Here is a 27,930-nt window from a genome sequence, read left to right on the forward strand (position 1 = left end):
ATATATACATACATACAGTACAGACCAAAAGTTTGGAAACATTACTATTTTAATGTTTTGAAAGAAGTTTCTTCTGCTCATCAAGCCTGCATTTATTTGATCAAAAATACAGAGAAAAAAAAATGTAATATTGTGATATATTATTACAATTTAAAATATTTGTTTTTAAATGTATTATACTTTAAATTATCATTTATTTCTGTGATGCAAAGCTGAACTATTAGGATCATTATCACATGATTATGATGAGCAGAAGAAACTTCTTTCAAAAAACATTAAAAATAATGTTTCCAAACTTTTGGTCTGTACTGTATATCTAGCCAGTATGTTCTTGCACCTCTGATTGCATTTACATTGGTGTGACCAGCAGACGTCGCCCGCGTCTGGTATTCCGGGATCTGAACTGTGAATCATAATTCTGAAGAAATTAGGTAAAAAGCTCCAGAAATCCCCCCTTTTCGACACATCAGGTAAAAAGCTTCAGAAATCCCCATTTTCGTGCCAAAATGTTTTAAATGTCTTTAAAGCCCGAACATACAGCTACAGGCTAACTATAACAACTAATAAACTTTTATGCACGCTTATGGGGTGAAGGGATTATATATAGGCCTTTATGTGTGTGTGGGGTGAGGTGGGGGGGTTCTTGTTTCTTTTAATTTAACAATATTTGTAAATGTACAATTTTATAATATGAGACAGAACAGTCTAAATTATACATTATAGACGTTTTAAAATTTTAGCCTGTATGAAATATGGTCGTTCTTTCTGAAGGGCATCAGTGGGCAAAACAGCTCTGGTCACGTGACTGTTTACACTAGCCATGGAAAAATGTTCACTTGAAATCAAGATCCTCTGCACTTTCATTTGCAAAACTGTTAAAAATATATACCTTAACGACATTTAGGCTAAATCAGATTTAAACACAAAACAGCGATAAAACAAGAAACTGGAGGAGATTAACTCACCCGTTTGAGTCCACAAGCAGAAGCTTTTATGAAGGAAATTAGCAAACTGTGTCGGTTCGCAGAATGCCATGCTGTTTTAAAGCTGTTGCTGTTTTAATAGAACAGTCTGACATCACACTAATTTTAAATCCCATTAATTTAGGCCGGAACATTACAACACAGTATATGCAAACTTAACCAATCACGTTTTAAACATCTGCTCGTGTTTTAGGAATGAACTGAATGACATCAGCTTCATGTCAATGATGTGAACTGTTTTCAGGCTGACCAAAACTGGTCAGCTGTGAATCAACAGCACATTTCTGAAGTAAAAGAAAAGGTATAAATATGGTTGAACAAAACCCCCAGATGTGTCAAAGGTTTTGAGTGAAAATAATGACAAAAGTGTTCATGATGCGGAGTTATTCAACACAAGTTTTCATGTTTACATCCCACTTTTATACATTCATATCCCAAAAGCCACTTGTCCCCCAAAAATACATTGCTATGTTTAAACACAAGACATTGCTCAAAAGGACAGTGCAACTTTAAAGTTTAAGTGATGCTACGTATGCATACAATTTCAGTCCATATTTATTGCCGTGTCTATTCTATTTCATTTCTCTTTTCCATTTTGTTCCTATGAAATGTGATGTTTCTGCAGATACCAGTTTTCTCAGAGGTCAAACAAAAGTCAATCCAGATGCTTTCTTTTGAACAAGAACAAGACTGTTTGCTTTCTTCATCTTTTTCTTCGTATGACAGACTGTAAACCAATAATCAACAGTGGCAGTTCATTTGAGCATTGAGCACACTCAAAGTGAATGGTATATTCTGATCTAATCCCCGTTTTCATCTAATAAACTTCTCTACAACATCCACACACACTCACACACTCACGCTTTCTTAAGCTTTTTCAATATGCCTACGCACACAGTTCCTTCCCATTAGCAATCCTCTACATCAATAAATATAAGCAACCAAAAACATACAAAAATCAAGACAAAAATAAGACTTTGTCCTCTCTTGAAATTGTACTGAAATACAAAGAGAATGTTTGCAAGCAATTTGACTTGAAAGAAAATAAATAAATAAATAACCGGACACGCAAATATTTAAAACAGATGAGAATATTGATAAATTAAAATATTTCCAATGTGATTTAAAAAATGAAAAAAAACATAAGAACAGACTAAAGTGTTGTCAATTCAGAGTAAGTTTAGTTTTACCTAGCAGCATACTTCAGTCATGTTATGAGGTGCTACACTAGAATACCCCCAACAACACTATAATCAGACATAGATATCATATTTATAGATATGTATATATATATATATATATATATATATATATATATATATATATATAAACATCAGTTATATTAGCATAGAAGTGGTACTCATAGAATAAGCTGTAGAAGTAGGAACATTAGAATCTGTACTTTTAAAGAATTTTCATCTTTAGGCTCATCATAATTCATTCCTCTTCAGCGTTTGACAGTATGCAGAGTCTGTTGGTTGATGGACGGGGGGCTCGGTTCGGGCCCGAGAGAAACGAAGCCAGTTCTGGAATGACAATAATGAAGGATGTACGTGTTTGATAGCGAGTGTGTGCATGTGTTTCACCCCATGCAGGTATGTTACTCATGTTGAGGTTGATGATCCCGGAGCATGAGGAATAGAAAGAAAAGAGCAGAGAGGCAGGTGTGTGAAAAGCATGTATGAAAGAGTAGGACGCATGTGAGAGGTACTCATTTTTTTCTCTTTTATATCTCACTCGTTGTGTGTGATGTGTGCTTCAGTGTTTTTCAGATATCTACATATGGACAGGCTGACGTTCATGTGCTTGTGACGGTAGTGTCTGCATGGTGTGTGCATGTGTGTGTTTTCAGACGGAGATTGAGGCATTGATCGGTTCCCAAGTCAGGTAATTATTGTGTTTTACAGTGCTGTGACATTGTGTGTGTGTGTTTGCGTGTGGTTTTTAGGTGGTGTTGGCAGCACTGGTCTCTGACTGGCTCTTGGTTGTGTTCTCTCTCTCCTGCAGGTTCTTCTGGTTTCTGCTGGCCTCGGTCAGACTCTGAAGCCGCCGGTCCTGCAGATCCTCCAAGTTCCTCCACAGCTCCGCTCGCTCCTTCTCTTTCTTCAGCTCCCTATAGAGAGGACACAGGGATGGGGAGGAGTGTCGAAGCATAAAAGGCTTTAGGTGCAGATGAGAGGAAGATAAAAACAATCATAATATGTGTTGTGTTCACATTTAATTTATAAATAAATACATTTCCAGCCTAACTGGTGCATCATTTATAACAAAAATTAAAATATCAAATAAAATAAAATAAAAAAATACAGAATAAAAATATATTTTATAAATTGTTTTATAACCTGCTCCTAATTCAGAAATTATTACTATTATTTTAGGAACAATATTTGCATTCCAGAATTGGTTTTCAGTGGCATTTTTACCTTTACCTCTATCGTTTTTCTATCCATACATATTACACAAGTGTTATTTTAGTGTAACTTACAGAATATTTTAGTAATTATTAATATTTTGAATTAGCTTTTTTATATTTTTATAATTTATTTTACATTAAATTACATTGCATATTGATGTATCACGTGTTATGATATCTTCATATTTACATATAACCCCAAGCTCTGGTACATTTTTGAGCTTAGTATATTTCAGAATTACTTTATTCTGTGTTTGATGTCACCTATCGATTTTATGTTTTTTTATTCGTTTTTTTTTTTTTTTTTTTTTTATACATTTATATTTCAATTATATTTTAACTCATTTCATCCAACAACCTGGCTTCATTCTGGTATGTATTGACCACTTTTTTTGTATGCAACCTTGTCCCACACTTTTACAGATGAAATATTTTGCTCAGAAATATATCTTCTTACAGAAGCAAAATGAGTTGTAATGCTGCTTCATGTTGATTTTAGCACTGTCATGAACTCACTTCTGTTTCTCCACTTTGTAGGAGGCAGTGAGATCATCAAAGAGCTTGCTGTTCATCTCCATGAACGTCTTCAGCACATTGTAAATAAGAGAGATGATCGTCCTAAAAAGACAACAGAGGAATGTCTAGCAGGCCTATGCAGAAACAGTCTTAATGTCAATAGCATTAACATTAGTGAAGAGTTTCTAGATGTGTGTTAGAATGACACTGACTGGTTCCAGTGCTCTTTGGAAACTCTGTACAGCGTGCCAAAGACCAGAGGCAGGATGACCTGGCAGTTCTCCTCTATTAGACTCAGAATGTACTCATTATTCCAGAAATACAGAGCCCGCTCTGCAACCTAAGAGAGAATAAAGAGACAGAATGAAGGACCTGTACACAAACAGATGCATACATCACCTCCGCGTGTTCACAAGTACTACAGGAAGACGTCTGACGAGCAGCGCAGTGTGGGAGGAATGCTCAAGTGTGAAAGAGGAAGCTGACCTGGAAATGAGGGCTGGAGATGCAGGCAGCAATCTGTTTGAATAGAGGCTCCTGCACACGGATAAACTGAGATGGTTCAATCACGTCCAGAATCTCCTCGATCTCCCCCAGAAACATCACCTGAGATCACATGACAGAATTACATACTGTACAAACACAATAGCAAATATTTCCATGCAAGCACTTTTGGGGTGAAGTCCATTTTCAATCAGCTACGTGAGTGGATTTCTTTCAGCGAAATATGAATTATAAAAATGTCAAAATTCATAACAAACAACACAACCTTCAACATCTGCTTAAAATTTTGCTATGTAAATGAATTCATCTCAACATGTCAACCATTGGTCTGTTAAAAATATAGTATTAGTCTGTCTCTAGTAATTATCACTAATCCTGTTTTTATTCACACGTTTATGCTTTTTCTTTTTTTAATGAATGAATAAATGAATGAATTAATAAATTAAATATGCGGCTTGGAAGAAAACATAGTTTTATCTGAGACAGGGTTTCCCAAACAGGTGCTCTATAATTATATAGAATGTAAAATTGTATTAAATAAATGAGGCTGCTATAATTGTGATATTGCTTAAGTGTTATTATCAAATCAAAGACTGCACTTTAATTTAATAACTGGTCTGATGCACTGCGTGTTTCAAAATGATTCATTATTATAATTATCAAATATTCGTTTAATATTTTACAATACAAGTGTAGTTAACTAAATACTACTTCTAATAATACTAAATCTTTTTTAATCAGAATCAGAGAACTGTGAACATGCATATGTATTGCATGCAAATTACTGAAATATTTACATAAAATCTCAGGGGGTACTTCAAGTGAATATTTTCGGTCTAAAGGGTTCGGCTGACAATGGAAGTTTGGGAACCCTTGTCTGAGAGGTAAAACTTTGCCTCAACTCACCTCTTTCTGAGTGCATGTTTTGGGCCAGTATCTCAGCAGCCCCCTGATGATCTAATGAAGGACAGAAAACAGAAAGACGAATACAACAATCATCTTTTTTGGTGTGACAGTACAGATATAATAGTATTAGTTAGCAATTCTGGTATACAATGAAGTTGCATGACTTACATGTTCTGTAACTGTGGCATCCTTCTCCATGAATTGCACCACACAGTAAGCCAGCTACATGAAGAGAGCACAAAAAGATTTTAATAAAGTCACGTACAGGCTTATTGATTTTAGCTTCAGGTGTTTATGATTAAAGGGTATGAGAGAGATGGTAAAGGGTGTGTGTGTGTGTGAGTGTGTGGAGTTGTTGGTCAGTGCAGCCATACTTTAGGGAGACTGTTCATTGATCATAGTGCAAGCACACTCTTTCACTATGAGAAAAAGATTACAGCCCTTATCATCCTTTCATGGTTTGATCTGAAGCACTGAGCTAACTTCACAAATAAACCATTCTTCTAATCAAGATCCTTAATGCCACAAGATGGCTTTATCATCACTCTTCCAGCAGTCAATGCACTGACATGACGCATGTCTATACTAAACAATAAATATGATGGTGCCAATAATGTAGGCGTAACTGATAGAAGTGTTGACAATTTTCTGGATTAAGAGAAGAGTGTTATATGAAACACGAGTGTGTACAGCTTAGATACTGTGCACTAAAGCAACAGTAAACCTGCAGTATAAGCTGGATAGATGTAATAGCACACATGAAAATAACATTACAGTAATTTTTTTCTAAATGTTGGTTGACTTGATCAGCTTTTAACGGAGACAGTCCCACTGGAAGAAGCTTGGGTTATTTGCCTTGCTCAAGGGCATAATGGTGACAGCACATGTCCTGTTCCTTGCAAGCATCACACACCAGACAGTGACGGAGCTTGCCTTTTCAGTACATTATGTGGGTGTAAGTGAGAAAGCCTGGGTTAGGTGCAAGCTCTAGAAATTGGATAAAGTCCATATAAACTAAATCCAAACATTTAAAAAAAATTATATTAAATTAAATATAAATATAGAAAATTTAAGTAATATAATAAGTGTGATGAGTTTCATTGTGAAAATACTTTCATATAGCTCTTCATTAAACAAATTAAAATTAAGTAACTTCAGTTTTAGACACAATATTTTCATAATTTTTTAAGCGTTTTAAGAAAGCCACCTATAAGAAGAACCACAGAGACTCAACATAACTAAATGATGACACATATGCTGCATTTATTTCCAGATTAATATTCCCTCAAGAAGAGAGACGCATAAAGCACCTGAGACTCTGAGATTACAGGCAAAAGTGTGAGAAAATGATTATCTTCCAAAGGCTGATATGTGTGTGTGTGTGTGTGTCCACATGTGATAAGGCCACAAGTGAGTGTGTGCTTTTTGTTACCACGGAAGCCCTTTTGCACTGTTGCCTGGATGTGCTGTTTTGGTGGTGATGGTGTGTGTGTGTGTGTGTGTGTGTGTGTGTGTGCGCGTCTACTTTGGAAGGGATGATGTCACATAAAACCACTGTCTTTCCCCAGAGGGTAAGAGCACTGCTAACTCCTGATTTATTATTCTTTTCCAAATGAGAACATCATAATTATCCTCTTAGTTCTCAGTCTATGTAGTGCTTTACAAAAAAAGTTCAGATGTTTATCTTGTGAGGTTATGTTTATGTGCATGTGTCTGGATTTATGTGGAAGGTAATGGAAGCCTAATGGCTTTAGAGTAAAACAAATGAAGAAAATAATGTTAATTTGTTTTGCATTATTTCCCCTAATATGCCACTTCATATCTAACAATCATAACTTTCGATTTTACAGCTGTCAATCATAATTACGCCTTTATCTCATAATTGCAGCTTTATATCTTCATAATTGTGACGTCGTATCTCACAATTACAACTTTATATAACTCACATTCGTGACTGTATATCTCTTTATTTCTCATAATTTTGACTTTATACCCCACAGTTATGAAAGTAGTTGTTTATTCTTTAAATTTTATATCCCACAATTATCTTCTTTTTTTTTAATAGAAGGAATAACAGTCTTTTTGCATTTGTGTGAGTCTTCATGTGTTTTGTCTACCTGAGAACCAACCATAAATGGTAAATTACAGCTCAAAGTAAAACTAAGATTAAATCCCAACACTTTACAAAGCTTTGGTATCTTTTAGCACAAGATAAAAATCCCATACCCAAGAGACACCTCAGTGAAAATATATCCCCTGGTGTCATTCAGGAGTTTGAGGCTCAATGGGGACTAAGCTCTAATCATCCAGTATAAATCCCCCAGACTTAACTCAACCACTCACCATTAGTTCCTGTGCAAACAAATAAAATGTTAACCAAATCACAACAGCCACAGGTTACACGCAGGTCAAAAGAATCATCGAAAAGCACACTTAATGCTGGTGACAAAACAGTTTATAAAAATAGAGTTCGGTATTTAGCCTTTCATCTCACTGAGAGCTTTCCAGAAACTTGTGATGTTCTGAAGAAGCCTTGAGGGAAGTGTGATTAAGGATTTGGCTGCACTGTGCTTCTGTTTCTATGGAAGCTACATAAAATAAGTCTGGCCACCCAAAGAAATTCCTTGGGAGAGCTCTATGGGCCCTTGTGGCAAGTAGGAAGTATAAACAGCCCGGAGTGTGGCCACTGAATTATGGATGGTGTGATATTGACAAGGGAAAGGGCGAGTGTAGCAATGTAGGACAAGCACTTTCAGAATACACACACATACTTATAGACATATACAAACAGGCAGTACTAATATTACAATAGCACTTTTCAGACAAAACATGCTGTTAATATATATCTGAAAAAATGCATTAAATACAGTTCAAAGGTTTTTTGGGTCAGTAAGATCTTATTGCTCACCAAGGCTGCATTTTCTTTGATCAAAAATACAGTGAAAACTGCAATATTTTTAAATGTTATAAATAAATAAATAAATAATCTTACTGACCCCAATTTTTGAACAGTGTATGTGTAAACAGCCAGACATACACACGAGTTTATATACACAAAGGCAAGTAAGTTTAGATCTTTATACAGTGGCCCCAAAATGTCCAAAATTGTCAATAGTGGCTAAAAAAGTATTTATGTTATTACATAAAAATTTCAAACCATGAGAATTCAGAATCCCATAGATACATAGATAGAAATCCACAGACAGACAGACAGATAGATAGATAGATGGATGGATGGATGGATGGACGAATGGATGGACGGACGGATGGACGGATGGACGGAATGACGGACGGACAACAGACAGGCAGACGATGGATGGACAGACAGACAGACAGACGACAGACAGATGATAGATGGACGGATGACAGACGATGGATGGATGGATGGACGTAAGGACGTATGGATGAACAGACGACAGACAGACAGACAGATAGATAGATAGATAGATGGACGGATGGATGGACAGACAGACAGACAGACGACAGACAGATGATGGATGGACCGATGACAGACGATGGATGGATGGATGGATGGATGGATGTAAGGAGGTATGGATGAACAGATGACAGACAGACAGACAGACAGACAGACAGACAGACAGACAGACAGATAGATGGATGGATGGATGGATGGATGGATGGACAGACAACAGACAGACGATGGATGGATGGATGGACAGACAGACAGACAGACAGATGATAAATGGACGGATGACAGACAGACGATGGATGGATGGATGGATGGATGGATGGACGTAAGGACGTATGGATGAACAGACAGACAGACGATGGACGGATGACAGACAGACAGACAGACAGATAAAGTTGGAGATTATCACATTTTTGTCTTAAAATGACTTTTAACAAACCAGTCATTTTAGAGGATGTATCATTTCTGCTCAAGATTACAGCTTAACAGATATAATCACATAACAAAATAACATTAACCCGAGTTTAGAATGACATGACATTAAGTAAATGATAGTTGTGTGAACTTGTACACTTTTTGGGGCCACTGGATTTATTGTTAGTATTTAGCGGCCCCTTGTGGCAGGACAGCCCATTACAGTCCATTAATTAACAGCATTAGATCTGTATGAGCATCACAGTGTGAGTGTGTCTGGGCGTCTGACTCTAACCTGCGCATGGAAAATGGAAAGAGACTTGGCAGTGTGCAGAGGGATCAGGACCCTCACCAGGAACTGCTTGTGCTCTGATTTGAGAGGCAGAGCAAAGCCGTTTATGATACTGGAGGAGAGGAGAGGAGAGGAGAGGAGAGGAGAGGAGAGGAGAGGAGAGGAGAGGAGAGGAGAGGAGAGGAGAGGAGAGGAGAGGAGAGAGTAGTAGGTGGAAAAGAGAAAAGGCAGAATAAACAGGATTAGTATCAGTCACCCTGATGATGCTCTGTACACTCATTCGCCACATTATTGTTCATCAGATAATCCCCAACTAAACCCCCTCATCCTTCCTCTCTTTCTGAATGTCTCCTCCTCTCTTTTCTTTAGTTTTATCCTTGTTCTTTTACCCCATTGCTTAGATGTTATTTAATTCCATTCCATCCATACTGTCTGTCTTGGTTTCTCTTTTATTCTACGATCCTCTTCACTCTTTGTCTTTCTCTCTCACATTACATAATCATCACATAATCATCATTCTTTCTCTAATTCTTGCCCGTCACTTGCCTTGCCTTCTTTATCTTCTTATCTGTTTACTTTGCTTATCTGACTGCATGCGGCAAAATATATTTATTATCTGGCTAAAATCTATTTGAAATACACAATGCACTGTAAACAGCATCAAGGTTCAATGAAATATATTATCTAAATGGAAAACAGTGTTTCAATATAAATTGTTTAAACATATTTTTGGACATTTTTCTGTATTTTATCAAATATTACATATTATATATTTTATAACAATTATTCTGAATTATATTTCTACAATCTTGCTCAAATAACTTTCAAATATACAAAATGGCCTGAAAATCTGTTTTAAAAAACTGTTTTATAATATATTCATATAATATACTGTATACTATCAATATCCTATTCCGATATGACCATATATTTAAAAATATATATATTAAAAGAACATGAAATGCATATATTTCTGCATGGGACCCATCTTTTCTCGCTCTAATTCCGCAGCTCTCTCTCTTCAGTAGTGATCAGAGGGATGTGTGGGTGGGAGGCACTATAAATACTACTGGCATCAACCTGAATTTAGACCTCCATCCCCAACACTCTGACTCATGCCTCCCCCTAGTTGTCTCTCTCTTCCCCCGTTTCTCTCTGTCAAAGGTTTGCTTTTGTTTATGCTATTAAACACATTGAGATACAGGCACCATTTTGTGTGCATTGAACCCAATATGCAAAGCAGCACTGGTTTAGCTGAGAACATGGCTGTGAATTATGGGGCTGGACACGCTGAGGATGGGAAACATGACTGAAGAACACGCGGCAGGTACATGCAAAGGTCTCTGCAAAGTGTCTGAATCACCAGCTCACACACCATACACCTTCTGCACATTAAGTTACATAACACTATAATTTACTCATTTAAGATTATAGTACAGATGTCATGAGATATTATATGTACCTCCTAACTCTGGAAACACTGAATAAACCACAGGGATCTACCTTCTAATCTTCTCATTTACATTGGCTTGCTTTATAAACATCATCTGATCTGATTTTTAGCACACAGTTAGTGTGCTTTCTATTATGACAGTTTGAAAGAATACCTTCCCAAAATTTCCAAAAGCTCAGCAACTCCATTGAAACGCTCAGTTTCATAGATGAACCTGCAGAGTTTAAAAACAGATATAATGACAGACATAAAGACTAACAAAAAGCAGTCACTGGCTGTGGAATATCAAGAGTGCTCATGCGTTTTGTCTGTATGACTGACCTGAGGAAGATGTTGTTGATCTGTTTGCGGATGTAGGCCCTCAAGCCCAGAAGTTTGCCATAGACGCGGTGCAAGATAGTCTTCAGATATTCTCTCTCTCTGGGGTCCTCGCTGTCAAATAACTCCAGCAGCTACACACACACACACACACACACACACACACATACACATGTAGTCAGTCATTTTACACTTTATTAAAAGCACTACTTTAAGTATTTATAATAGGTGTAAGTAGAATCAAAAATACAAACAGTCCAAACACAGAGGTTAGACTGCCTGCTGGGGGTTTGAGAAATAGTGCGGTTTGACTATGATATGATACACATTTAAATCTTATATTGCTGCTCTAAGATATCAAGGCTAAAAGAAAAAAAACTATTCAACAGAGTGTGCCAAAACTACAAATTAGCAATGTTTGTCTTTTATTTATTATACAATAATGCAAAGATAAATGCAGAATTACATATACTTTATTACATTGAAGACATTTTATATATTTAACTCTACAGCTATACATCTAAATCTATACAAGCTCTGTACCTGTAGAACGAACTTCTGGTCCACGTAGCGCTTGGCAAGAGAAGGCTGGAAATCAGGACTCTCAAGAAAGCGTAAAAAGAATTCATACACCAACTAGATATAAAAAAAAAAACGATTGGAGACAAAGAGAGAGGAAATGGCATCAGAGCTGGTTTCTCACCCCAAGGTGTCAGTTTATGTGTTAGTGTGCTTGTGTATATAAGAACTTGAGAATGTACATGTACCTGTAAGTGAGGCCAGGAGGCTTCCAGAGCTGGTTCATCCTCCTCAGGGTCAAACTCGGGGTTCTCACTGGGTGGGAGGGTTCGAAAAATGTTCACGGAGATCTACAGCAAGAAGAGGGGTTGAAAGGTTGTGTTTCACGTTGTTGGTAACCAATTTTTGTTACCATTGTCATAGTATGGACCAAAAAAAAAAAAAACTGAAGAAACATAAAACCATTTCTATGTAAGTCACTGTAGTTCTTTCAACATCACTTTTCTATGCAACATTGGCTCATTATAGATTTCACAGAAGCCAATGCTATTTGCTTTGCACAATTGTGCATTTCGGTTAATTGGAGTTTCCGGTAAATGGAATTTCACTTTAAAAGATGTTTGTACATTTTCTATTGATCAGGGCAACAGTAATTCATTGCTACCTGATTTATATAATTCCTCTAGTAAACAAGGGGCTAAAACAAATGCAACGCAACAGCATATGCAATAAAGTATAATATCTGAAGGTGCCAATTCATTCTTAGTGACCCCCTCCCCAAACCCACCTCCTTTATGTCTTTCAAATCAAAACATAAAAGGACCGGTTAACGAAAATCAATTGCTTTCCAATTAAGGTGTTTCTGTATTTCAGCTACATACTGTACTGGGCTAATGTAGCTAAACACAAGGAAATGTAAATGCTTCCGAGTCTCTAAGTGCACTTTAGAGCACTGGAGATCCTGTGCATGCCTCAACAATTTATCTCCCCCTGCCTCCTCTGCTCTTTTATCAAATCCCATCCTACTCCATCACTTTTCCACTCTTTCGCGATTCATCTCACCATCTTAATAGCCTCTGGGTACAGGGGTTCGATGAGGACTCCACGACTGGTGGCCACGCTCTCCACAAGCTCGTTCAGCGCAGCACGTTTGATCTCTTTCCCCTTCAGGTCAGCAACACAGTCCAGAAAGTCAAAAAGCACACAACACTGCTGCAGCTTCTTACAGAACAGGTCATGAAGTTCTGCCACTGGAGCATCTGTGGGACGGGAAGATGAGATCTATTGCACAAATATACATAAACAATATACACAATTACACTACACATTAACTATTTACTATGCTTTTCCTAGTGCTATTAAACCTGGCATTGCACACCACTCTTAAAAAATAAATGTTCACTGGCATCTATGGTTACATGAAGAACCTTTAACATCCATAGAGCCTTTCCATTGCACAAAAGGCTTTTTATAGTGGATAAAGGTTCTTTATAATATTAAATGTACTTCACACTGAAATAAAATAATTATTTTCAGAGCTGTTTACATAAAAGGTTCTTTAAGGAACCAAAAATTGTGTTTCTATGGCTTCGCTGTGAAAAATAAAAAGCTTATATTTTCATATTTCATGAACATTGTTAACTCTGGGAAAAATTGCTTATGTTCCTTCATTGTAAGTAGTTTTGAATAAAAGATACCCGCTAAATAATGTAAATTACGATCTTAAAAATAAAGGTTTGTCGTAGCAATGCAGTATAAAATTTTATTCACTAAGCTTTTGAAATAAAAAAATTAAAAAATACACTAGCACTGTTCTGGATTATTTAAATGAAAAAGAATGGTCACCCAAAACTTAAAATTATGTCATCATTTACTTTCCCTTATGTTGTTTCAAACGTGTATGATTTTCTTTCTTTTGCAGAACACAAAAGAATATATATTATATCGTTTTGGTGACTGTTGCCTTGCATTACGTGGTGAGAAAAAAAATTGGTTACTGAGTCATGTCATAAAAGTTGAGTAAATAATGACAGAATTGTCATTTCCATTTGTTTACTGTAATTCTTTTCAGTGCATTTTAAAGTTTTTTTTTTTTTTATGTTATACTCTTACAAATAAAGGTTCCAGAAGTGGTGTTTCATAGCAATGAAATAAAACCACTTGAGAGCCTGGAGCACAAAACCAGTCATAGCAGGGGTATATTTGTAGCCATGGGCCAAAATGATAGATTTTTCTTTTATGACAAAAATCTTTAGGATTTTAAGTAAAGATCATGTTCCATAAAGATATTTAGTAAATTTCCTACAGTAAGTATATAAAAAATATATTTTTGATTAGTAATATACATTGCTAAGAACTTCATTTGCACAACTTTAAATGCGATTTTCTCAATATTGAGGTTTTTTACACCCTCAGATTCCAGATTTTCAAATATCTCATCCAAATATTGTCCTATCATCACAAACCATATGTCAATGGAAAGCTTTTTTATTCATCTTAAAAGATAAATAGGCCCTTATGACTTATGGTTTTGTGCTCCAGGGTCCCATTTTTAGTTCCTCAATGAAGCCTTCAATGAACATTTCTTAAAAGAACCATTTTTTGTAGTGTGAAGAATCTTAAGTTTTTTGATCATCTAAAGAACATTTGCCCACTATAAAGATCATTTTGGGCATGGAAAGTTTGCATGAATGTTCAGGGTACTTCTTGGAACCATCAATGACACCAAAGAACAGCTGTTTTTTTTAATTGTATGCACACACGGCACAATTACGTTAAAGATTGTTGGAGTTACACAGACATTTGGATCTATAGAGTATATTAATGCAGATTTCTTGAAATGGATGGACTGTGTTCTAATGAGAAATAAGTGGAGGCGTCTGGTGCTAACAGGATTAACGGGTGCTATCTTTAACCCTGCGCTGTCTCGGCCCTCTGTGGACGTAGCGCCTTGAGCATAATAACCATGACAATCCACTCCATTCATCCAAAAACTTAACCCACTACTGTTCCTTTACTTCAACATGTGAATCACTGTCTCTGTCTTTCTATCTCGCTCTTTCTTAAGCCTCATCATGGCACTTTGTACAATTACTCTCCATTAAAAATGGATTAGTCTTAACAGCCTGCAACAGCTAGACTCAAACCAAGTGGGCTAGAGTGCAGCAGGTTAGGTCAAAGGAGACAGATAGAATAAATAATAAACAGACAGTGCTTATAAAGAGAGGGATGTGATGAAAAGAGGTGGTTTTGTAACGGTGTGTGTTTGTTTGTAGTCAAAGGGAAGGTTAATGTGCAAGAGAGCATGACACAGCCATAGCAGTCAGAACAGAAAAAAATAATTGTCCAGGGAAAAGTGTGCGAGAGAAAGAAGGCGGAGACACAAGGAACTGGAGATGCATAGCGAATGAGAGGAAGTGCAATTCATGAAATTGGAATTTGAAATGAACTTAATTCATGGAAAGAATGTAAAAACTATAATTACATATATGTGAAGAAACTGCAACAGTTTTATGTCGCTCCGGTTAGACCCGTTGTTGCTCTAATATACGTGCTGTAATGTTGTACATGGAAAGCTGCTAAATATAGAGCAGCCAATAAGCAACAGTGGGGCATAGAGAAAGAGAGAGAGAGAGAGAGAGAGAGAGACGCATGCTAGGGGAAGAAACAGTGCAAAGAGAGCAGGAGAGATGATGTCATCCCTCTACCCTGTTCCTCTCATCATTATCTCCTTTTACCCCTCCTCTCCATCCTTCTCTCACTCTCATTCTCTCTGTGGGTCTCTTTCTGTGGCAGTGTGATTTTAATGAGTAAACTCTTTCTGGTTAAAGAGTTATTACTGCATTTGGGTGGCACTTGAAATCCTGTATTTTTGAACCACCAAACCCACAAAATAGCAGAGCGAAAATACTGCACGAAAAAAAAGGAAAGTTGAACTGCCACGTTTCACATGAGGTTTTTTTGATGGAATATTGTAAGCAAATTAAGAATTCCACTGAAAGTTAACCTCAACACCAGTACAGGAAGATATAATATTATATATATATATATATATATATATATATATATATATATATATATATATATATATATATATATAATGCTATATTATAATTTATAATATCTCTCAAATAAAAGCTTTTAATTAAGCTCTAAGGTTAAAGCATGACTTAAATAATATTAAATTACATATTTATAGACAGAACATTTTATATTATAGTATACCATTTGGGTATGTTTTTACAATACTACAAAAATATTTCATATAAATGCTGTCATTTTAAACTTTCTATTCATTAACGAAACAAAAATGTATCACCGTTTCTACAAAAATATTAAGCAGCGGTTTATATTTTTTGGTTTCCATTGATAATAACAAGCAATGTCTCTTAATCACCAAATCAGCATATTAGGATGATTTCTGAAAGATCAATAGACACTGAAAATTTAAAATTGATATATACATTTCTTCACCTTTTATACACAAGGACAAGTATGGCTCAGTAAATCTTATTCTCAACAATAGCTCTCCCTCAGTACAGTGTTCTTATAGCCTCACATGCTTATCCACTTCACTCTCTCTTTCTCTAATGCTCTTTTTCTCTTCCCTGTCTCCATAATCACTCACTTCCTCTTTTATTCTCTCCCTCTTCCTCTCTTGCCCTCTTTATTGATCGGAGGAGGCCAGAGATGGAGCAGGCCTTCTGTGCACTGTAACCTAACACCGGCCCTGACCAGCTGGACCCTGCAGGAAGAAGCATGCAGACATACCCACCCCGAAAAAAAAAAAAAAGAAAAAAAACACTTTCTTATACACAGACATATTTGTTACCCTGAAACAATGATTCACAACTATAGCACACCAGTACAGTAATCATCATACTCCAAGGTGATTGGCTAACAGATTTGAGAAGCTAGACAAAACTCACGAGGACTAGTAATGGAATCACTCCAGAGGTTTAAATGGAAAAAAATTTACAAATTAAGTTGAATAGCAAAACTTGGAGGTCTACAAATGAGGGTAACTAATAACCCAGGCTAGCAAACCTAGAACTTTAAGCCATATTTCTAGCTATTCGACCAATCAAAGATTCAGGTCATGTTTTGGACTGAGCGTCTCAGTTGTTTTCTTCATTTTCCCTCTACAGCACACAGATAGAGACTCACAGGTGAATTCAGAGGCCAAACAAACACTCACAGCTTCTGTGTCAGGTGGTGTTTGTCATGCTCTGCTAAACTAATCTTGTGTTTAAAAGGCATTATACATGTCACATCTAAATATGATGCACCATTAATGGAGCTTAAATATGTAGCAGGTACAAGTTGCAAACAAAAAAAGCAGTAGACAGTAAACATTAACCAATCCTGACTGCCATTCTAATAGGCCTTGGTGTTATTTAGATGTTGTGATTATTAAAGAGGTTTCACTTTATTTTTTTGCCATGAGGGAGATAATAATTGTTACCAATTTTGAGTTCAGTAGAATTAAGAAAGATCCCAAAATTGAGACTGGTCAAACCCTAACTTTCATTTTCATCAACAATTAACAGCTTTTTTTAAATTGCTAGTGTTTGTCAGTGGTTTAATGATATTTTACATTAAACTGACGCTTTATGTGGTAGTGTATAATCAAACACAATAGCACATGCAACAGAACTGTGCATTTTATACAGTTGCATATTACGAAATAAAACCAGAACTAAATAAACCTAGTCATATGGGTTGACAAATACACTGTAATTAGCAAGAAGAAATCAGATGTTGATTTACTGTGGTGATGTGTCTCAGTGGCATGTGAATCACTAAAAGCAGGTCAGTTAGATGGGCAAAGGTTCAGTCTGGACCCCCTGTGACACACCAACTGGCAGCACATCCCCAGCTGGAGTGTCTCATGGAAACTGGTACCACTACACCAAACTTCACTGGAAATGTCGCTCAGATGATTCCCATATTAGACTAAGTGAATCATATCCTGCTAAAGTGTGAATCATGAAGTCGTGCACAAACAGGTTAACACTGCATCTGTGTATTCTTTGTGGAAAAATATGACAAAGTTTCATAGCTACTCTGAAAATTAGGTGCTATGCATCTCATCTTTATTATTTAAGACTTTAAGAAACACCCTCTATAGCTGTTTACCTGAGCTTTATAGGTTCTTGTCACAAATTGTGTCACACTTACATTCTATAAATTAATGGATTATGTTGAACTAAAAAAAACCCCACACTAAATACAGTTACTTCCCCATCCACCTCCCAGTTTAAGGCTTACAGTTTCTACATCGCTTCAGGTTGATGGACAAAATGAGCTCATGGAATAGAACTATTACAGTCTCCTGTCTGAGGATGCTTTTAACCACAAAGCTTCCTAAACTAAAACAAAGTACTTGGCACTGATTATGACAAAAGAGAACAATGCATTCAGAAAGTATTTTTTCCTTAGTTAAATTAACTTAATTACAGTTTACTCTATGCATTTGATTTGGACTACATGAAAACTTTTTGTTGCCATTAACTAAACTGGATAGGGAATTTCTGATTCCAAACCAACTTTGCATAGGACTGTTGACTAGAAATGTACTTTTTTGGTGTGTTTTTGTGTTTGATTCTATGGTGTATGTTGAGCAGTTCATATTTAAATCTCACTGCAATGAGCAATCTCTTGCCAACATCCTACATTTTATCATATACGAAAAATTACACTGACATGCTAGCTAGAACTGCAAACGTTTTAATTTCAGATACTTTTATATAATCTTATTGGGATTACTCAATTAGGTTTCTGCTACCCGACACAAGGTAGAATATCTGAGTTTAACTGAATTTAATGTTACAAAAAGTTGCTTTCTAAAAACATATATAACCAATATAAGTTCAGCCAAAACACTGAATATTTTAGTTTAGGCTAAATTGAATAACTTCTATCAAGAGAGGAAATTTTGCTTACAGAGGAGTCCTTGTTACATTTGGATCCTCTCAAGGATGCTCAAGAAGACATTGAGTTCATAACCACCAAAATGGCTGTAACAGCCTATTTCAGTATCAGGGGATTTGTTTTCATTTTCATTATTTCCTAACTAACATGCCACTAAAAACCAACCACCTGACTTCCCAGTTAAAGGAACCTACCTACCTTTAAGTAAGGGCAGCGGCGTGAGCTCCACCTGGGAGCTCTGATAGCGGAACTGTGAGGAGCTGTGGGACCGTCGCTGCCGGGCACGGCGCATCGAGCGGCGGGGGAAGCCGTCTACCTTCTCCGCGCTCGGTACAGAGAAGCCCGTGGTCGGCGATGATGGGCTCGACGGAGGTAGCTTCGTAGGGGTCTCCATCGCTGCGAAGGTGGTGCTCAGCAGAAGATTGTTCGAGGAAGGAAGCCAAAGGGAAGAAAAGGCTCCTAAAGGCTTGTTATTTAGTCAAAATAGATCTCTTTTTTTTATCAACAAGCAGGGCTCGACTAAAGACAGAAGTTATCTAATCTGGTCAAAAATGTAGACAGTGATGGTGGACTAAAAGCTATCGGTGTTCAATTTGACGCGTCTTTTGCTCCTGTTACATTAACCCCCCAAAAAAACGAGACTCGGAAATAAGCACAAGGGTGGATGTGATTGTCTATATCTTCATGAAGGGATATTCAGGCGAATATACATTTCTACAATAAAGACATCTCTGCCGTACTGTCGTCATCAGAAAGTCATCGGCCTAAATGTGGTCTTTATTTAAATATTTATAGGCTATAGGCATAAATCGGTACTGTATTAAAACTCGGATGTAATAAGCATTCTATCCAGTGATCACGGGCCAATCAATCCATGTTGAAAAACAAACGGGCGATTCAAATCCTGTCATTTAGGCTATCTCCTTCGCACAGGTAGAAATGCATCACTTATTAATTAAAGGTTATCGTCATATTACCAGTCACCAGTTCTATTTAGTCCTTTTCAGAGCCTTCCAGCGACCCCCTATTAAATCCGTTACCGTGCAGTCGGTTCGGTTCGGTCCGGTCAGATCCACACAGGGCGGGGATGAACTGCTTCAAGCGTGCCTACATGTGTAGAGCATCACGGCGGCCGCTGCAGTACTGAGACCCCCTTCTACCTCCTTCCATCAAACACAAGAAACCGCTGTTCAATTAGGCTACTTCTGTATCACATGGACGGTGACAGTCTCTCTGATTTACCCCGTCGCCCTTCCTCTGCACGGATTGTTCGTGTTTTCTCGTTAATTTATTTCCCAGCAGTCAGTGTCGGTCGTTGTCTTCAGGTGGTGCAAGTAGATGTAGATGCTACACACTGCGGATGACGCTCACGCGCTCTTATTTATTTATTTACTCATCTTACATCCACGCAACCCTCTCCTAGACATCGCGCTGCTATAGCTATCGTTGACTCTATTCGCCGTTTAAGTGACTATATAGATGCTAGTTATTGTTTTTTATCCGTATCTTAATTAGACAGCTGTCTTCTACCTCAGCCCTTTCCCTTCTCCTCCCTCACTGGCTGACACAGTGTGTGTTAGCCGCTGTGTTTTGGGACTGTCAGGTTGGCCATTGTTCTTGCTTCAATCGTTCATTATTCTGCGCGCTCACCCGTCACTGTAACCGCGGATTTTTGTTCAATCCGTTGCTAACTGCGAGTTTTGTATTGGTCGAAATGCAACGTGCCGGTGACCTACCTTAAAGACTACTAAACGTGATGCTGATCGTTATGGGCGTTTTGGCTATCGAGAGACCCTCGACTGCTGTACCACTGAGAAAGATCGAGTGCTGCTGATATCATGGCTTGAGAAAATATTCATTCATTGGCCGTTTCTTAAGTGTATATGAGTCATTGACAAATGCGAATGTTTACACAATTATTAAAAATATATATTTAAAAATGTAAGCATACAATTTATATTATAATGACTTTAAAATCGTATTTGTATAACCATCAATTACAAAAAAAAAATCACATTTGTTTTATGAAATACTATTTTTTTTGTAAACGTTAAAAAAAGACTAAATAGGCCAACTTAAAAAACAAAAACAAAAAAAAAACATACTAATGCCTATACATACTCTATCAGAATATCGTCCTCATAGAAAGATTAAAATGTCTGTGTCAAGAAAATGGCATATAGGTCATGCATGCTGATTAAAAAAATTTAATTGAAAAAATTAAGAATTGAAAACTGTCAAATTGTTTATACCACCATATCCTTTTATTTAATTTTATAGGCAATCTACAGATACACCTTTTTCACTATAATCCCTACTAAAGCATTAATTCAAGCTAATAAAAAAAATGGTTTTGAACAATGAACAAAATGTTAAGTTTATTCACAGGACGTACCTAATGCCGTTTCACATTTATAAAATATTTCTCAATGTTTCCCAGTTGTGTTTTAAATGTGAGGTTGACATGATACATATGTTTTGGGACTGCAACAGATCAAATCATACTGTACAGAAGATTACTGGTAAATCCTTTGCATACTCGGTCCCCGAATCCACATCTTTTGGATTGTAACATTTGAATTGTGTCTTCACCATGGTACAGAATGAAAAAACGTTAAGTGTTTGTACATATTTGGTAAAAATATGAGTCAGGCTACTTCTCTTAAACCATTAGAAAATCTAACCTATGACTTCCATTAGAGGCCTAATGACTTTTGGTATACTTAGTCACCTCTATGGCTGACTATAAAATTCCACTGACCTCAGTACATATTTTGATTCTACGTATATGTTCATCTATTCTGGATTTTGGTTTGATCTTTCCCTCGTTCTTCCTACACAATGTCTTTGTATTGTAAGATAGCGATTGACTGTATATGTTGCCATGGGATACCTATATCAGTGCTGTTATTGGCATATAAGATGTTGTGTAGCATGTCTTGTAAGACATTAAAGCAAATATGTACCTTTTTTTAAAGTACCTTGAAACAGTGATATATTTAGAGGGAGCTTCAAAATTGCCCAAATACATAAAACTACATACAGTTGCTTTAATCTGAATAAAATCATATAACTGGACAGGAATGAGTGTCATTGACCCATATTCCAATAAATAACATTTACAATTATTAAAAATAATTTAATGAAATAACTGAACATTTTCATATTACAAATCAAAATGGATTAAAGTATGGAATCAATAAGCCCAACATAGGCTATGGTCCTACATATTAAAAAAATATAATGCCCATATCTAAAATATAGCTACATGTAAATGCCACCTGTAAGTAATTGTGTATATAATATATTCACACTTTCATGGATTATGTTTTTTTAGCACCATTAGCATTTGAACACCACAAAAAGGGCTGTTTGCAGGATGTAGTAGTGTGTAAGCCTTGTGACAGAACAACTGATTGTACAGCACCTCAGAACTGCTGTAGACACCCATTTCCATTCATTGAGTCCCATGGACACCAATCAGCACTGTCGAGGAGGTCTGCTAGAGAAAAGTCCGCTGAATCTGTGTCTGGTAAGAATGCAAGTTCTGGCAAGGGGTTGGGGTCAGAGTTGAAGGTGATATCTGAGGTAGAGGGTGTAGCTGTGGACGGTCCTCCTGTAACATTAACTGATGGTTCAAATGGACACTGTTTAGTGCAGTGAGGTATATGTTGTTCCAAGGCTGTGGTGTAGAATTGAAGCTCCTTCTTCAGTTCAGCGATTTCCTTTATGAATGCGGCATTAGACTGCTCTAGGGTTTGGAGTTCCTAGGTAAAAAAAAATATAGATATATTTCTTAATTAGTTTATAGAAAATACAATATTGGCATGACTTCAAGCAGAAGTAACAAAATGAAAGGAATGCGGCAGTAATGCAAGTAGTGTCAAATAAAAATCCATTTAAAACAAATTTGACCTGAGCTGCTTTTCCCACATATAAAGTTCAAAGGTCATCACACCCTTGAACACACCCACGTCTTAGAAAGGATCTGAGATGTGATTATTGGGTTGGATAAAAAAGGGGAAAGTCCTAAATTTGTACATCATCTGGAGTGAAAATGAAAGTGAATGTATGACATCTCAGATGTTGAACTGAAATAACCAGTCAGCCACTAGAATAACTAATCTGTAAGCTGTCCCAGTCATGCTCTATGTTTCCAAGAAATGCCTCCTCTGCACTGAAATGTTGTGCAATACAAATGCTCCTCTACACACACACAGACTACAAACTATTCATTAACAAACACACAAACAACATCCTCCAGAGAAATAGACCTTCTTCTGAAATGTATGATTATGGCACATTACTTCACGATTCCAAGTAAGAATATAGGCTATGTAGCAGACAATAACAATAATAAAGAATAAAAAGTAAATATATAGTTGTGTGAGTAATGCAAATGAAAAGATACAACAAATGCACGGATTTGAAGAGGTAACAAATAGGGACAGAGCAACACAAACCCATTAAAAGGGGAAAAAGAGAGAGTGTCAAAGGTTTTAATTTGCTACTGACCTCATGCAGCATGTCTGCCTTCTCTGTGTGTTTTCTGCGACTCTTTCGAGCTGCATCTCTGTTTTTGTCTCTACGATGGTGCCTGTGGTCCTCTGACTGTGTGCCCTAAAGACAATTATCAGATCATATGATTTACACTATATAATATAAATACAGATTTATTTATATATAAACAAATAATACATATTATAGCTACATATAGCAAAATAATACAAAATATAATAATAATAATAATAATTTATTGCTTGTAATAACTAAATAATGAATAATTAATTATTGAAATTAATTCCTACCCAATCAAGAGGACTTTGCGAATCACTTTGAGAGAATGGACTTCCCTGGTCAAAGTTGTCCATGACAGAAGCTGGCATCTCCAAGTGCACTGATGCTTTTCGACAGTTAAATCAGAACAAAATGCTTGCATGTATACTTTCAGAATAAATCAACGGTCTTTAGTAGTATTTCAGCACTGCACGAAATTTTTCGAATTGAAAAGCAAGCGCGTTGAAAGAATGCTGAGGCAGAAGTAGTCTGAACTGCTGAAGTAGAGCGCCTGGTCATGATTTAAACTGCTCCGAAGTCTTTGTGATGTTGTCCGTGGGCGGCGGAATGAGCCAATAGCTCTGCGAATGGCCTGACGCAACAGAGAGCTGGACTCGAATGTTTTCGGTTTCGAATTATTTTAAATGGCCCGGTTAGCGGAGCAGGGAGATCATGGCTTCCGGCACGGTACTGCCAGTATGTAGGCTGTTCATTTCCCGCTCTACACTGACAAATACTGGGAATTCCAAGCAGGAAGTCCAAAGGGGTGTAGCTGTGAGGGGTCTGAAAGCTTATGTAAGCCTATCAGCTACAGGATTTCATTACTGAAACTAATATAACAACTTGACAAAATGAATCCAGCTTTTTTAAAAATAGGCTACTCATATAATTTAGTAGGAGTTACAAGCTTCTGCATGGAGAAATGTTTGCAATCGTGTCTCATTTACAGGCATATGGCGGCAACTAATGGACAGAATCTGCTGCAAACATAAGTGCTGCATTTTCAAGGAGGGGAAAACTGAGACAAATTAAACAAACAAGGAATTTACCGTAAGGGGAGTTGTGCTGTCCAACAATTAATGTAGATGCTAGACTTTTCTTTCGATGAAAGCCAAAGTACACTGACAAACATTAAAACAATTAAATTAGCTACACGTTTTAGATCACAGTATTTCTGATTCATCATATGTTTATAATGAGATATGAACAATAAAATGATGATTGTACCCCATTAAAGATGTAGCCTAGGCTATTATTATTCGTATTCTTATTATTATTATTAATACCATACTTTACTATGCTGCAATAAACTCCTTCACTGAGGTATTCAATATTCTCATTATTTTTCTTAATTGTAATTTACCATAAACACCATTAATACAAATGTCCTCTGTATTAATGTAATTATGGTTGCTTGTTTGAAAATTTTTATATTTTATTTTTAATCTAAAAAATACACCCTTAACCCTATTAATAATTAATATTTAGCAGCTAATGTTAAATAGTGATTTAGTGCAACAGGGAAGATGACCTTCCCCACCCTTTTGTCCTTTTGAATAATTCAAAACGTTTCTATTAATTTTGATGTTTCGAGATATTATAATATGATAATTGATCTTATTGTGTGTCCGTGTAGTGATATATAAAGTTGTATTATGTTGAATTTCAAAGGTTTTGGCACAGAAGACCCCAAGTGGCATTACTAGTTTTTATTCTTTTTTTATTCTTTTTTTTTTTCATGAATTTGGTCTTTTTTCAGATACATATGTGCAATTGAGACAACTTTGCCTTCATTAAATCCTATAGGTTAACTGAGTAAAATCATTACATTTGCATTTATAGTGTTTATATTAAATTTTATAATATAAAATATTAATATGCTTGCATATAAATAAAATTACATTTTAAATAGAATAGTTGTTGTTTTTAATGACACTTAAAGCTATAAATATGAATAAGAATTAACAAATTGAATCTATACATTTTGTAAAAGTTTATCAGGGATAAAAATGGCAGGCCATAGCTTACTCCTCTTTTTATTTGACACTTTATGCTATAACAATTAAGTTATCAACTGTTTGATTTTAGTTCCCATAATAACACTTTGGCTGATACATCATCATCCATGCTAAACTAATATCTAAATATGTTACAATTTAAAAGTAAATCCACATTGTTCACCCTCTCCCGTCCTACCCAAATAACAATAGGGTTAAACTAGAATGGATGACCAAGCGATCAAACAACCAGTCAGACAAAAGAACGTGAGACTAACCTACTTTACAAGAAGTTTTGGTGTAGTTCACTTCAGCTAACATGTTTAGAAAATGCACATAAGGGGACGCTATTCACCTTATTTTCCATGGCAACAACGGTGCCGCCATTGCGCTCGTTTTGTCATCTTACTTCCGGCTGAGGGACCGGATGTAACGTACCTAAGCTAGTGGCTGGCTAGATAACAGAACGCAGAACGAACAGAAGTATGATATATGCTCAGTTAGGGGCTGCATAACAATTGTATTAAAAAATAATTGCACCAACGATTTAGCGAACACATTGTGACGCGGTCGGAGTGCTGTGGTGCACTTTACAATTTACACCCACCACCTAAAGAAGAGAAGCACCTGAGGAAATGGATGACGGCGCTAAATTTGAAGCGCCAACCCAAGCGCTCTTATGTGTGTTCGTACCATTTCATGGACGGGAAGGCGACTGACGAACACCCTTACCCCGAGAAATGGCTCGACTACGATGTCCCGTTAAAGAGGTCACGCCGGGGATGAAAAGGTTGTCAGATTCGGGTAAGCTAACCTTAACTAGCTATGTGTTTGCTCGCCTAACGTTAGATTTATGAAGTCCGTTCTATGAATACATTTATGATCAGTAACAGGCAGTTAACAAAGTACAACGAATGTTCCATGATGACCATTGTCCACCCATTTATTTAATATTTAGGGTAGTACAAGATATTATAGTACATTACAATAGCTCACATTATTCCTGCTACAGAGATTGCAGGTGATAGCAGGCCAGCTAGCTTTATTTCTCATTCAGATATTGACCTACGTTTGAACACTACAGTTAACAGTGTGTATACTGTTTTGTGTCTAATGCATCTCTCTCTCTCACACACACACACACACACAGTTCTAAGTTCGGGTCACATAATATATTAATTTTCATGATATATTGTAAGTTCTAATGTAAAAATGTTGAATTATTTCCACAGATGTATCGATGACCGCCAGTGATGCAGTGGACAGCTGTGAGGGTGAACAGATCCACATGCCCCTGATCTCGCTGAAAGTCACCAGAAGTTACCTGCTGTGATAGTTATTTTTTATGAACCTTTACAAAGTCACCAAAAGTTACCTGCTGTAATAGTTATTATGAACCTTTACAGTGTCACCTGACATTACCTGCTGTAAATAGTTTTTATTTATTTATCTTAATTTGATCTTTTTTTCATCTTTAATCTCTGATTTGAAGGAATAACTCATGTCAAGTTTGCAAGTTAATTCCATCTTGGTTTATTACATATGGAAATTAAATGTTGAAATTTTACAGGATGGTCAGTAGAAGGTGTCTCTTGCTTCCTGAAAACAACAAACACTGATCAGCAAATCACAAATGATTTTATACAACTTATATTAAATTATCCATGTTCTAAAAAACAAATCACAGTCTGTCTCTTATTTAACACAACTGATTTAAAACAACTTATTTGATATAGTTCTTCACCCACACCCTCTACACCCCACCCCAATTACCTAATATCCTATCCTTAACCTAATTATTCTCATTCCTGCTTATTTACAAAGCTGCAACTATCTTGTTGAAAGCAGCAGGTCGCCTGTCTGAAACTCATCTGACACGAGGAAGCATATACTTAAAATAAAAGGTTTGTAGTCTAGCTACAGTCTTGGCACAGAATTGCTGATTGTGTGGCACATGTAACTTGCTGTGATGGATCCCAGATGAGCAGCTTACAGGCCCTCAGCCCTGTACAGAACATGGCAAACCTAAAATACATTTCAAAGATTTCACAGTTGTCTTATTTCAGAATCATTCATTATTATTACACTTGACGTTTACCTTATTGATTAGACTTGACGTACACCTACCAAATCTTACCTTTACCTTACCTTTTGCATATACACTGCAGAATTAAGAGGCAAGCTGATTTTCTGATCATATTTTTTGGTAAAATTTACCAATTCCAAACCAATCTTAACTATTAATTTTGCATTTAATCTTTTATAAGTGATATATAATCTTTTTTTGGCTTGTTTTATCTGTAAAATAAAATCTGCCTAATAATTATGCATACCTGGATATAAGGCGTTTTTCACTTCCAAGTTCCAGCCTCCTCCTTTTCTAATGTGTAACTGATAAACGTTCACTTACCTTACTCCACTGTGCAATTAAGTTATTAGACAAAATACTTAGTCTGATGATGGTCATCAAACACGTTATTATACTTTTAAACATTTATAACTTCGTGTATATTAACATCACACACACACACACAAAACTAACCAGCACCATGCTGAGAGGTTTAGACTGCTCGACTGGCTGGTGGTTGCACGTTCAATTTTAAAAAGACGAAAAAACCCTCGCTGTGTAACAGTACACGACCCACTGTCTCATTATGTAAATACTGGTAAGCCTCGGTACATTTTTTTTAAATCA

General features: G+C 36.5%; 2 protein-coding genes across 2 annotated transcripts; both read right to left on the reverse strand.

Annotated features, from left to right (window-relative positions):
- Window positions 1-1,362: 1,362 nt before the first annotated feature.
- On the reverse strand, window positions 1,363-20,519 carry LOC113105825 (protein phosphatase 2, regulatory subunit B', beta). The gene is made up of 13 exons (XM_026267170.1): window positions 18,880-20,519; window positions 12,811-13,007; window positions 11,997-12,098; window positions 11,773-11,865; window positions 11,233-11,363; window positions 11,066-11,125; window positions 9,462-9,570; window positions 5,491-5,544; window positions 5,323-5,373; window positions 4,399-4,518; window positions 4,125-4,252; window positions 3,913-4,014; window positions 1,363-3,096 (listed from the first exon to the last, which is right to left on the reverse strand). The coding sequence occupies exons 1-13, from the start codon at window positions 19,073-19,075 to the stop codon at window positions 2,928-2,930; spliced, it is 1,512 nt and encodes a 503-aa protein (XP_026122955.1). The 5' UTR covers window positions 19,076-20,519; the 3' UTR covers window positions 1,363-2,927.
- A 417-nt stretch (window positions 20,520-20,936) lies between these two features.
- batf2 (basic leucine zipper ATF-like transcription factor 2) lies at window positions 20,937-23,855 on the reverse strand. The gene is made up of 3 exons (XM_026267189.1): window positions 23,490-23,855; window positions 23,197-23,301; window positions 20,937-22,448 (listed from the first exon to the last, which is right to left on the reverse strand). The coding sequence occupies exons 1-3, from the start codon at window positions 23,565-23,567 to the stop codon at window positions 22,110-22,112; spliced, it is 522 nt and encodes a 173-aa protein (XP_026122974.1). The 5' UTR covers window positions 23,568-23,855; the 3' UTR covers window positions 20,937-22,109.
- Window positions 23,856-27,930: the final 4,075 nt, after the last annotated feature.

The sequence above is a fragment of the Carassius auratus genome, chromosome 7, assembly GCF_003368295.1.
Source record: "Carassius auratus strain Wakin chromosome 7, ASM336829v1, whole genome shotgun sequence".
In the NCBI taxonomy this organism is placed as follows: Eukaryota; Metazoa; Chordata; class Actinopteri; order Cypriniformes; family Cyprinidae; genus Carassius; species Carassius auratus.

What these genes read in the sequence shown, in the direction of transcription:
- LOC113105825 (XM_026267170.1), bottom strand. Translation starts at nt 19,075, where the DNA reads ATGGAGACCCCTACGAAGCTACCTCCGTCGAGCCCATCATCGCCGACC. An exon ending in TTTCCATTTTCCATGCGCAG is followed by an intron (nt 5,545 to 9,461) that starts GTTAGAGTCAGA and finishes CTCTTCATGTAG; the next exon opens with CTGGCTTACTGTGTGGTGCA. An exon ending in ATGCCACAGTTACAGAACAT is followed by an intron (nt 5,374 to 5,490) that starts GTAAGTCATGCA and finishes GTCCTTCATTAG; the next exon opens with ATCATCAGGGGGCTGCTGAG.
- batf2 (XM_026267189.1), bottom strand. Translation starts at nt 23,567, where the DNA reads ATGCCAGCTTCTGTCATGGACAACTTTGACCAGGGAAGTCCATTCTCT. An exon ending in CGCAAAGTCCTCTTGATTGG is followed by an intron (nt 23,302 to 23,489) that starts GTAGGAATTAAT and finishes AATTGTCTTTAG; the next exon opens with GGCACACAGTCAGAGGACCA. An exon ending in AGGCAGACATGCTGCATGAG is followed by an intron (nt 22,449 to 23,196) that starts GTCAGTAGCAAA and finishes TTTTTTACCTAG; the next exon opens with GAACTCCAAACCCTAGAGCA.